At 43.9% G+C, this 12638-nt stretch overlaps 2 protein-coding genes across 3 annotated transcripts in view; one reads left to right on the top strand and one right to left on the bottom strand.

Annotated features, from left to right (window-relative positions):
• Nucleotides 1-588: 588 nt before the first annotated feature.
• Nucleotides 589-10995, bottom strand: med1 (mediator complex subunit 1). Its single transcript, XM_063892882.1, has 16 exons — nt 10810-10995; nt 9731-9837; nt 8985-9063; nt 8633-8687; nt 8227-8359; nt 8076-8104; nt 7869-7940; nt 7663-7737; nt 7167-7330; nt 6906-7017; nt 6643-6767; nt 6423-6550; nt 5824-6025; nt 5641-5736; nt 5410-5515; nt 589-5060 (listed from the first exon to the last, which is right to left on the bottom strand). The coding sequence occupies exons 1-16, from the start codon at nt 10928-10930 to the stop codon at nt 1226-1228; spliced, it is 5439 nt and encodes a 1812-aa protein (XP_063748952.1). The 5' UTR covers nt 10931-10995; the 3' UTR covers nt 589-1225.
• Nucleotides 10386-12638, top strand: part of LOC134870631 (protein phosphatase 1 regulatory subunit 1B-like) — a 34842-nt gene continuing 32589 nt past the window's right edge. Inside the window, exons 1-2 of one of the 2 annotated variants that reach the window (XM_063892890.1) lie at nt 10386-10712; nt 10825-11049. The gene's annotated coding sequence lies outside the window, so the exon portion shown is untranslated. The remainder of the gene's footprint in view (nt 10713-10824; nt 11050-12638) is intronic. The other variant, XM_063892891.1, reaches the window with a different exon arrangement.

A 12638-nucleotide genomic window follows, 5' to 3' on the forward strand; every position in this document is an offset into this window, starting at 1 on the left:
CCTCACTATTAGAGTAAGTTTCATTAATCATTTTGAAGCAAAAGTAATGTATGGTCTTAGGTCTCATGTTGCTTTAAAGTCATACATCAAAACAGACCAGTTACATTAAAGCTGAGCCAGTATCACGTGTCTTGCCGTATCATACATGTGTGTTAATGTTTAAGTCCTTTCATTTATATTTTTATCTAATGATGACAATCCTCAAAATCATCTTGTGTCATGTTGTGCATCTCAGGCTTTTCAGTCTTTCTGTTGTGTCCATCTATTTGCATCTTTTCACAAATGTTCTCGTCCAACACCTGTGAATAAAGGCGTGAAATGTGATTTAACCTCTGCAAATTACCTCTGTGAGTGTGTAACTCATTAACAAGACTCATGATTCTGCCGACAGATTGAGCAACCTGATACAGTGCTGCCATCTAGTGTAGCTTTGTGGAAGAGCTGTGGAAAATGAATACTCACTACACACTCATTTAAAATTAAAAGTGTAATGACACGGTAGTTTTAAATAAACATAGTGTTTACAGATTATACAGTAAATGTAAATGAATTTTGGCAAATACCTAAACAATAAATGTGACAGTGAGGTTTTTCCAGAAGTGAAATGTTTATTTAAAGATTCCAAAACTTCTACAGATAAAAAATTACCATCATGTCTCTTTTCATCATCATCATCATCATCATCTGCAGTCTTCTTTTACCTACACATCAACAGTTTAAACTTATAAAAATCTAAAAACTCCAGGTTGTATCTAAAAAAAAGGCATCTGAACACTGTACACTTCCTTCTTTAAAATACTTCCTTTTTTTTTTTTACAGATGTCATACTTATTTAGTGGCATTCTGGTACGTTTTTTTTATAGCAACAACAGATAATGAACTGCGGCAAACGCATACAATGTGAAAAGAAAAGACATTTGGAAATCACAGTCGAAACAAGTACTGTCCTTTTTCTTTTTTTTAAATACAGTTTGCAACCGCTTCCTTAATGAAGCTGAAGCCAGCTGGTATTTCAAAAACCACTGGTAGCCTCTGATACTATACACTGATACTGCAACAGTCATATCTGACATTAAAACACAGCTTAAAACAGGACAATGATCACTCAGAGCACCACAATATCCTTGTTTCCAGTTCCCAATTGTGGCTTGAGTTAAAATAAATAGAAGTTTCTTTTGTATGTTAATGGCATGTGTTAAAAACGTGAGAAAAAAACTGAATGAAATTAAAGGTTGCCAGTGAGGGCTGAGTCCATGAGGTCATCATCTTCATTTCTCATATACATTGGACTAGGCCGGGATGGACGCTCTGACCCCAGCATGGACAAAGAGGAATCCGAAGCAGAGATTGGCGACCTGGACCAATTGTCTGCTTTTATTGGATGCGACGACGGTCCCATGGACATAGAGGACTTCTTTTTCTCTTTGTCCCGGTCCCGATCTCGGTCCCTGTCCCTCTCCCGTTCCTTCTCTTTCTGCTTCTTCTTCTCCTTCTTGTGTTTCTTGTGCTTCTCCCCTGAGCTGTGAGGGATGGAGCTCATGTAGTCCTGGGGGGGAAGTAGGCGAACGCTCTGGTCGTCGTCTGAGCTGGGGCTGTTCTGGTGGGACTTCTCAGCCACTGAGCTGCTGCCCGATTCGCTTTCGCTGTCGTGGTTGAGTGGCGTGAATCCTGGCGAGCGGCTGTGGCTCGGGGAGGAGCGGTCATGCTTGGGAGTGGAGCCACTGAAGAGGGGGGAAGCTTTAAGGCTAGATATTTGGGGACGCATAGAGGCTTCACCAGATCCGTCCCCGGTTTTCTGAAGGGTCACTTTGGCCTTGATGCTTGGTGAGCCACCATCAGGTTTGCTAATGATTATTTTCGCCAGACCGGTCGCACTCCCCCCTCCTGTTTTTGGGTCCATCAGCTTTTTATCCCCACTATTCCCACCGGAAACAGACACTTTAGCTTTTGTCTCCTTATCAGACTTCTCTCGCTTATACTCCCCACTTTGAGATGACGAGCTATGCTTGGAAGGTCCCACGATGGAAGGTCCACTGCTGGGAACATTTCCAGGACCACCACCAGGAGCAGATCCTGGGCCAGTTACTGGTGGGCCTACCTCACAACCATCCTCCCCTACACCCCCTCCACCTACACTCTTCAGTTTGTCTATGACCGCCGTAAGAGAGGGTTTCTTGTTTCGACTGGGCGACTTCCCTTTGGCGTTGGGATTGTTTGCATTGTTCTGACCAGCCCCTCCACTTCCTCCTCCACTTCCTCCACCTCCACCACTGCCTCCACTTCCACATCCTCCTCCTCCCCCTCCACTTCCACCTCCTCCATACTGAGACTGGGAGCCCCCTGAGTAGGTCATCAAACCAGCGGACGAGGAAGAGCTAGAGGATGATGAGGAAGATGCAGAACCAGAGGAGCTCCCACCAATGGGCTTCTGGGAGCTCATGCCTCCACCAGAAGAAGACTTGGACCCTCCAGAGCTGCCGCCTCCGGAGCCCATTGGTGATTTAGCCTTGGAAGAAGGAGGTGTACCTGGAACCTGGGACTGCTGCATTTTCATAGGGGAGGACAATTTGTCAGAGCTGCGGGAGTGGGAGGGGGAGATGTTGGGCTTTATGTTGGGATTCATAAGTGACCCAGGAGGCTTGCCCCCCTGAGGCTTCATTTTACTACCACTTCCAATCCCACTACCACTACCACTACCTCCAGGTCCAGACATCCCGTGTTTGGTGATTGGGGAAGTTCCTGGTTTACCAACCCCCATTCCTTGGGAGGAGCCTTTAGATTGGGATGGCCCAACTCCACTCCCCATCCCTGCACTCCCTGGCTTGGAGCTGCTGCCTTGTGTCGTGGAGCTTTCCTTGGACTTGATTTTCCCAGAGGAAGATGAGTGAGAATGATGACTTTTGCTGCTGCTGGTTCCCCCTGCCCCACCTGTGTTGCTAGAGGCTGAGCTGCTGGAGGTGTATCCACTATGGGATGATGTTTTCCCCCCAGTGATGGTCCCTTTTGGGATCTGAATGGTGATTTTGGGGATTGGAGGAGTGGCACCACCGGGAGGAGTTTGTGACCGTCCTGAACTACCAGGAGACTTTGAGCCTCCTCCACTTATGCTTCCCCCAGAGCCTGAGCCTCCACTAGGGGGAGTGTATGGCCGCCCCCCTGAGCTGTGAGAGGGGGACTTACCATCAGGGTCCAGCTTTTTGCGTTTCGGAGGTTTCTCTTTAGACTTTCCCTCACTGGATGGGGTCCTGCTACGTTTGACCTGTTTGCCCTCTGTTGAAGTGCTCCCCATCCCCATCCCCATCCCAGAACTGCTCCCTCCGCTACCCCCATTTTCATCTTTCGGTCGCACTATTCCCTGTAGCTGTTTGATTTTGGGTTCTGCACTTTTAAAATCAGCACATGCTGCTGCAAGTCCCATTGTGAGAGGACTCTGGGACCCTCCCCCATGTGTGTCTCCCAGATCAGGAGCTTGCACAAGAAGTGGTTTACCACTACCACTGTTGCCTCCAAATACAATCCCCATATCAAAAGGGTCCTTCAGAGATGGCTCTGGGGTGCTCTGGCCATGGGGAGTGGGATTCTGTGGTGTTCCTGATGGAGTATTCTGCTGGCTACTTCCCCCAAAACCCTTGACCAGGTCCATGTCTCCATCTGCACTTGGAGAGCTGTCATCAAAGTAGCTCTGGGGGAAGCCATGGCCTGAGGTGAGGAGGTCTGGGTTGAAGTCTACAGCCTCAGGGAAGAAGTTGGTGGAGGAAGAATCGCTGGTGGGCGTGGCAGCAGTTGCAGTTGCCTCAGCAATCAGGTCAGCAGCATCAGTGAAAGGATTCTCATTGCTGTTGGTGTTAAAAATGTCTGCCGAGTCAAACACTGCGCTGCCCTGACCGGAGCTGGAGGAGTCACGGATGGGGGTACCTAGGGGTCCTCCATCCTCCCCACCACTTCCCATGGGGTGTTGCCCATGGCTCCCTCCATTTCCTTTGCCTGTCTGCTCGGGCAGATCTGACAAGATTTCTGTGATATCAGGGCCGATGCTGTCGGAGCTAGAGAGGCGGACCATACGAGGCGGGACAGCTCCTGGCTGTTGCTGAGACTGTGAATAAGGCATGTTGGGGCCAGAGGGCGGTGTTCCACATTGGCTCGGTGCTGGAGTGATGCTGTGGGGCGTGTCTAGGCCATCACCAGTCAGATTAACATCAAATATAGAATTTTGAGATGCGTCCACATCCATAGAGAGCAGCTCACGGTGGAAGTCATCCTCATGTGAGACTTGATGGTGGTGCTGTGGCATGGATCCCTGTTGTGGTTTCATGCCTAAACCTGCACCTGCGACAGTCCCAGGAATAACACCACCCTTTTCTGGCCCCCTTAGGCGCTTTTTCTTTAACTTTGAATTACTTCCAGGGCATGCTGCACCCCCACTGTCGGTCCGTGGGGAGCCAGAGGAAGAATTCTGCCTCTCCAACGGACTAGATCCATAGAGCGCAGCAAAGTCTTGTGTGGGGTTGTCTTTCAACAAGTTCATCAACATAGGATGATTCTTGGTGTTGCTGGCAGGGGAGGATGTTGGAGGTGGAGTTTGGTGGGGTTGTGGTGCATTCTGGGAGCTGGGACTTGAACCCACACTTCCAGTTATCTGTAGCAGACTCGTCAGTATTGGATTCTGGGTGACTTTGTTGAAATCATCTACATGGCCTTGACTAGCCTGCTGTTGTTGCTGCAGCTGTTGCTGGCCAGCCCCCCCACCTTGGGTTAGGCACTCTCCTCCCTGGGCTTGCCTTTCTCCCCTGGTAGCCCCAAACAGAGAAGTAATAGCACCTCCAAAATTATGTCCCCCTGGGGGTCCTCCGGTTGGTGTGTTGCCCTCTGCGAGCCCCGGCAGTCCCATAGGGTTAGTTCCATCGCCTTCCATGTTGTAGGTAGGACTACCGGAAGGTGGCAGGTTATTCTTCACCATGATCTCCACTGTCTGTGCAATTAGGGAGAGAGCTGGAGTGTCTGCCTGGATGGTCTCTGCTTTCCTCCGAATTGCCCGCATGGTAACTGGGATGGACATGCATCTATAGGGGGGAAGTAAATAATGACCATGAAAATCACACTAGAGCTGCGACAATTAGTTGACTAGTCGAAAGATAATTGCGAACTCTTCGGATAATATTGGTATTGTTCAACCAATTTCTCATTGAGGGATGGCACAAAATGCTGATTTCAGCGACTCAATAATAAGATTTACTGCAATTATCTTTTGACATCATATACTGAATATATTGGGGTTTTAAATGAGACAATATACATTTAAAGACATTATCTTGGTCTTACAGGAATCAGTATATTAATCAATTACTACAATTTCTTTTTGTTGCAGCCTACTTTTCACATTTTTAAGATTCATGGAGGAAGGGAACTCACCGCTGGACTACTTTGGTGATGAATTCATCAGTGCAGATCAGAGCATCTGACAGTCCTTTATATAGCTTGCAGGATACCTGTCTCGAGTCAATCACCTCCATTACCACTGGAGAAAGAAGGTCAGATAGGACAGAGGATATTTTAGAATCACTTTCATCTAAGGACATTGTTAAAGTTTCATCTCAATATGCTTAGATTTGAAAATGAAATAGATAATTAGGTGATGCTTACCACAGACTAATGACTCATTGACTGGATGCTGGAACGAGACGCTGAAACTGGAGTCGGTCAGAGGACATACTTCAAACTGCAGCAGGCCGGCACTATCTGAAGGAATAACAGCAAATTTGAATTAGTCATCAATGTGATTTAATACATAACGTGCAAAAAAAAATCAGCACCAGATATATTTACCATCTTTGATGGAAGTTCGTTTCACACAGCTGCCAATCAAGTTGTTATAGGCTGCCTGGTGCCGGATGATATCCAACAGGAGGGGCACTTGTGCTGGGTGGCGGAAGGGGATCTTGGTCACCAGCACTCCTTGAAGAGAGCGACCGTCTTGCACCGGGGCATCACCATTCAGGAAGTAACAGTGCTGCTGATCTGGCAACGCCTGAGAAAAGCATGAAGACAGTGTGATTTATTTGAATTAAAGATCTAAAACTGGGTGTATTGGCTGTGTGTGTCATTATTTTTATGTTCTCCTTGACAGGGTTGGGATTAGGTTACCTACAGATTCTAGCTGTTATTGAGCCGTAAATCACCTCTAGAACCTCAATTAATCTGGAGAATAACGAAACATATAATTTTACTAAATAGCTCCATAGTTATATAGTCATGTTGATTTTATGCTGAGCCCAGAGATATCCTAGATATAAAGCAGGCTTAAATTCCAACAAAGAGAGTTCTGCCTTTTCTTAAAACACAAAATAATCATAACATGAAGAACAGGCTGGTAAGCGGACATCATATTAGTTATGTTTGTGGTGGTATTCCATATGCTTGCTTACAAAATAGAAGTGCATGTTGCGTGAAGGTGGCGGCGTGGAGCTGCCCTCCTCAAGGAGCTGGCGCTGGCTCTGGACAATTAGCTGGTAGAGAGGTGAGAGGGCGGGGGAGCTCTCAAACACTGGGATCGCTGGGAAAATATGGAAAGAGGATGAAGGTTAAAAACTAAATGAACATTGTCCTGTAATTACATAGAATATGGTGTTCAAGAGGTAAACTTACAAGTAGCATTGCCAAGCCTCTGAATAAAGGAGAGGGAGAAAGGCATTGGGCGATTCATCTTGAGGAAAAAACAAGCTGGCAGGTCCACACAGTTCGAGTTGTTCACCGTGGAAAAGGAAGGTGTCCTGAAATACACCAAAAACACATTAATCAGCTGTCTCTCTCTTCTACTACTTCTACATTGGGACACAGTAATACAGTTTATTGCCTCATTTCTCAGGGAACATATGCAAGTTCTCTGATAAAGGGTCAGACTTTCTTACCCCTTGTTATCCACTGGGTGTGATCCAGTGATGAGTGGGGCAATTGGGAGCTTATAGGTAGCCGTGGTTCCCTCGATTGTCACAGAAACACTGACACCCAGAGAGCGTGGAACTGCAAAGATTACCCAAAAGTCCAGACAAGGAGAGAAAAGACAGGTCATACAAGGGCTTTTTAGACAATCGCATGGCTAGTAGGAATGTTATTTTCCATTCTTATCATTTCTAAATATATGAACTGATCAACTCTCTCTGTGCACTTACCAATGCCGTCTGGTGAGTTTAGCTGTGAGTCTGGTCCCTCCTCAAATATGTCATAAGGGGACACGTAACACTGAAGAGAAACAAGATGGCCACCACTTCTTGCAGTCAACAGGCCCACACCGCCATGAAGAATAGTCTCCACTGCATTAGCACTGGTTGCTAACCTAGAAAACACACATCAATCAAAGGTTATTACATTACAAAAAGAGTTGCTCAAATCAGGCTTTTTAGTCAATTTATAGTACGACAGGTAGTCATTTATAATACTACAAGATGTATATTTTACCAGGTAAAATGGAAAATTAAAGAGATTTAGAGGTAGAAACATAATATTACACCCTTACAAATACACAGGTACTGCCTTTAGGTTTCCCTTCACAGCGTGACTCCTATATGATGTTAAATAATATTGAATATATATAAGATATTTTAAATACTAGTAGCCTACATAAATGGATGATGTACATTGTAACAAAAAGGGATTGTGTGAACTTACCTAAACATGTGCATCATCTTGGTGAGGTCCAGCTCCAAAGACTGCAAGGCTATATACATCTTGGTTTTCAGCTTACTGGAACACAGAAATGAAATGACAATAAATAATTATAAAGACATGACATATTTCTCTTATAAAACAAGGGCCTTTAACTCGCATTAGGTTGGCTTTAACCAGAAATCCATGTAGCCTACAGGTCTACTTACTTGTCCCCAGGGAGTTTATAGAGTTCGACCAGTCCCTTCAGATGTTTGGAAAACTCTTCAAAGTTCTTCTCCCTGATGAGAAGCAGGAGATTGGTGGTTTAGACAGATTTCAGACACAATTATTTGACTCACAGGGGCCTGCATTATACCACAAAACAGAAATAAATGTGGTTACTGTAGAGAGAAGACTGTGTGTTTTCTACGAACCTTAGATGCTGAATCAGCTCAGGACAACTCTGTGATCAACAGATTAAGAAAACGTATTTAAGAGAGTATAAAATCTATAATAAACAACAACTAACTTGACTGTTATTTCAATCAACTTTATGGGCTTGCATAGAGGTTGCAGTAAACTGACCGTAGGGTTTTCACCCTGATGAGCCACCTTGACGTCCACTAGCTGGCCATTTGTGTCCAGCTGTACCTCAACATAAAACATGTCTGACGTGATGTAACACTCTGTCCCTGATGGGCTGAGGTGAGAGCCAAGCCTGTTCACACACAAACAAAAAAGAAAATGACAGAGAGGGTGACTCGTCTCACCTGGACAATGACAATCTTTAAATAGTTTTAGCGGGTTCGGGAAGTTAATCAAAGGCATATATTTTGGGGCTGTCTAGTGATAAGACCTTTCTAGGGATTGTTTCACAAAGCACTAAAGTCATACATAACAAAAAAAAATAGCAAAAAAAACATAACAGTTCAAATAACCACAATAATCTGTATCTGCCAAATCCTGTACTTGGAAAAGGAAAATGACTCACAGGTTTTGCCGAGCGATTGATTCTAGACGATCTGTCATGGAGGGCAGAGACGAGACTGAAAAGGAAGGCAGAGAGGAAAGGGGACATTTTAAAATCATATAATGACAAGAGTCAAGAGTGATACAATGTGGCCCAATATTCATACATTTGCATGTCATCTAAAGCAAAGTCAATTGAAGTTTGCTGCATTCAATGAATGGTGATTGGTTGTAAGAAATTGCCTTTATATAATAGCTTGCCCTGAAACAGATTCTCATTTGTTTGAGTCCACATAGGTGTTTCCCAGTCTATTGATGGAAAGTAACATTCTAATGGAAAACGCTATCTCTGTCCTTGGAGGGGACTGCCTCACCTTTCAGCGCTCTCTGCAGGGTCTCCAGGCAAGTGAGCATGAGCGGGTGACCTGCAGCATTCATCACTAAGCGTTTCTCCTGGAACACAGTATAAGGTAAAACAGAGGAATAAGATAATGCAGAGAAAATATTAAAATGCTTCATCATCAAGATCCAATGTTCAAGTGTATCTTGCACTGGCTAAGTCAGCGCGATAGGTCAGGGATTTAAATGTCACGACTATAGTTTCACAGGCCCAGCAGGTAAATTACTTAAGTAAAAAACCTTGTGGTGCAATTAAGTGATTAATTGCTATAAATGTATTTTGAAGAGGTTGGTATTCTCTCAGGTGGGTACTGATTAGGGATTGTCAAAAACACTTTTCTGCAATATGTGTATATGTGTGTTCTCAGCCTTTTTTAAATTGCGGGTTAAAATGTAATTACTCACCCAAAAAGGTACATAAGTGAATTCAATTTTTATGCATACCCAACAGAAAACTTTCTTACACTTTTGTGAACTTCCTTTTTAGTAATTGCCTCCAAGATCCTCATTAAAACTAACATTTAATTGAGAATGTAAGGGAATGATCCCTTGTACTGATTGTTGCTTTTTCATTTTGCATTAATAGAAGAATCAGCCAACATGTTGTTCCTGCCCTGCTTACTGTGAAAATGCAGGCATTATCAAAACATGTTACAGGTAAAAAAAAAGGTGCTTTGTGAAATCAATTTCTCAAAGAAAGTTGTGTGTCTGTCTGTCTTACCATGGCCAGACGCACAACCTTGCATGTTTCCTGCCATGGCCTTGAAGCATTGTGTTTGGCATGAAGTTTCTCCAGCAAAGCGGCCATGCGATTTTGCTTCTCTGCCTCTGAAAAAAATATGACATGTTCAAGAAAACACATAAACAGCTATTTTCATAGGTATTCAAAGCCACCACACTGAAGTCATATCAGCGCTTTGAAAACCCCCCAAGTAATTGTACTAGGTATGATCGATTTGCAGGAATAAATTAAGGTTTATCCACATGTTCAATTCATTTTGTTTTTCAAACATGTAAACTAAAATGCAACCCAAACACCAGGTCATGAAAACTATGAATCAATGTATTGCACTTTGTTACATCTTACAAGCATCATTTCTAAATCCCCCACAAATAACACAAACAATGCCTTTATTTAGTTAGTGTATATGGTGATTAGTTGGGTAATCAATTGTGTAAATTGGAAACAAAACACACCATAAAGACGTTAATCAATCAGGTCACATGACATACCAAAAACACTATTTAATCAGCACCACTTGCGCTTGTGTCGGGCTGGTCAACGACAAATATGGTGTCAACTGAACGAAAGCTAATGTTTTGTTTATCTGTCATAATGGGCTACAACAGTGCTGCAGGTAGTTGGTTATTTTAGGGTAGCTTAACAGGCATAAGTTGCATTTGTACTTAGATCAGAACACCTCAAAATAAGGCAAACTTGTGTGGTGACATTATATTACATTATATTTTAGAGCTGAATAGAGTCCTTAAAGTTATTATTGCACAAAGTAGCAAGTTGCTAACCTTAGCCATTTGAGGACAACTACAAGAAGCTAGCTGCTAACTACTTTACACAACATGACCAGTGCCATTCACTTCTATTACACGAATGTTCCCATATTACATTCAAGTTGAAGCTGCACTACACCCAATGTATTCGTCGAAAACATAATTAATAATGAGCGTTAAAATAACAGAGTCGGGTAAGTTAGCTGCTAGCCTCCGTTAGCACGAGTCGCCTTGCCCAGCAAACTAGATCATTATAATATCAGCCACAATGTATACAATCACGTCATTTACCTGTTGCCTCTTCAGATTTGATCCGTTCTCCATGAGTCTGATTCCCTGCTTGCTGGACCGAGAGAGAAAGCTCTCTCGCAGGGCTAGCGCTCTGCATAGAAACACCGGGCCCCGCCGCCATGGTGCCGCTACATAGGATGTATAAGAGAGGCTACTCGTTTCAGTTTCCCGGCTTCGACTTCCCAGCATTCCCTTCCAGGCTTCCGTACAGCCCCATACTGTTTCCCATACTCGCATTGGGTGAGTGACACTGTTCTTGATTTGTTTGTATCACAAATTGAATCCAGTTTCTTTGTGACTTTGTCGTCTACTTCCGAGCAATATATTTTATTGTTTAACTGTGTGACTTATGTGTCCGGACTTTTTTTAAATGGTATAATTGCCATTTTGCTTTGTTTCTACATTTCTGTTGATTTAACAATTTATTTTGAAGCAAGACGTGCTTTTTTCTTTATTCCTTCAAAACGAATTAAAATCCCTTTGCTTTGACTGCTTAAAATAAAAGACAATGATCTGATGAAGACTCCAGATGGCGTACGATTGCCGCGAGTAAATGATTCATGATTGCCAAGAGCAACCAACCGCCAAAAAAAATCCAAAGGAAGGTTGAAATATTCACAATCCACATTAGAAACAGTCAAATGCAGAATCCCAACATTATGCTTGTTTTCTTTCCTACAATATGAACTTTCAGTACCCTCGTTTATAAGGCAGCCACACGAAGCACTAGACGATTAAGCATTAGACAACTAAATACATTTAAACAGCAAAAGCAGCCATGCACAGGCAACCACGTACAGGCACACACCTGAGCCTATTGTACAGCTGAGCCTATGGCAATGAGGGCTCTCTGGGGAGGATTTTCCCACCAACCATTATGACCTGCCTGAGAGAGGGAGCATGAGTGTGTGCATGAACGTGTGTGCATTTGAGCATATGCAAAAATATATTTGTGAACATCCCTGTTTAACCACACACATTGAAGATTGTTGTAGACAGCAGTAGAGATGGAGAGGGACCGTATTGGCATCGTCTGAGACAGTAGACAGACCCACAGATAGACTTGAGAAAAGAGGGGAGGTGCCGCTATGTAATTGATGTGCCCACCAGGAGCTTTAGCTGGCTGCCTGGCATGGAGAGGAGGTGGGCACCACTGCCAAGACAGCAGTAGGAGAAAGGAAAGTGAGGCACGGGCCTTGGGGAGCACAGTAGCGAGCTGAAACCATGCCCATCAATCAGAGGCTAGTTCACCTTGCCATGCCAAGCGGGACCCCCCTCTGTGCAGAGGGAAGGGGTGGCACAGGGAGCGAGGCTGGCACAGTTGCTAAACCTTCCCTAATCCTCCTGGTGGGTGCATCGGTGCCACGTCCGAATGGCAGCAGAGTGGGCAGAGCCAGACATGAGGGGAAAAGAAAAGAAAGTTCAGCCCCTATTCTGAGAGGTGTCACTTCATGTTGTTAACATCAGGATGTAGAAGTGTATTACACTAAGGACTGAAATATGCCAAGGCTTCTTATAAAAAAGGAGCTTAAAAAGGGTTTCTTATCCACTCTGTTTATAGCATTGGAAAGAGTTCAAAATCACATGGCCAATCTGTCCTTTAAGGTTAATGCAATATGTTTTAAGAATCACTGACTGTAGCTGTGAGCCTTAATGATAGTTTTCTTCATGCAGAACTTTTGTTTTTTAAATAGTAATTTACTATGAATGTGTGCGAGTTGAAAATGGCATCCTAGTGTGTAATGTATGGCAACACAGGAAGCCCATGTAGAATGTAAGGTAGGGAATTATTGTGCACATACATTCACGTAACTTTTCATTATTATTTG

Source organism: Eleginops maclovinus, chromosome 10 (assembly GCF_036324505.1).
Source record: "Eleginops maclovinus isolate JMC-PN-2008 ecotype Puerto Natales chromosome 10, JC_Emac_rtc_rv5, whole genome shotgun sequence".
NCBI lineage: Eukaryota > Metazoa > Chordata > Actinopteri > Perciformes > Eleginopidae > Eleginops > Eleginops maclovinus.

Bases quoted from the DNA above. Each gene is read 5' to 3' on its own strand.
- med1 (XM_063892882.1), bottom strand. From the start codon at position 10,930: ATGGCGGCGGGGCCCGGTGTTTCTATGCAGAGCGCTAGCCCTGCGAGA. The intron at 9,064-9,730 runs GTAAGACAGACA...ACTGTGTTCCAG, and splicing joins AGGTTGTGCGTCTGGCCATG to GAGAAACGCTTAGTGATGAA. The intron at 5,516-5,640 runs GTAAGCATCACC...TTCTTTCTCCAG, and splicing joins CAATGAGTCATTAGTCTGTG to TGGTAATGGAGGTGATTGAC.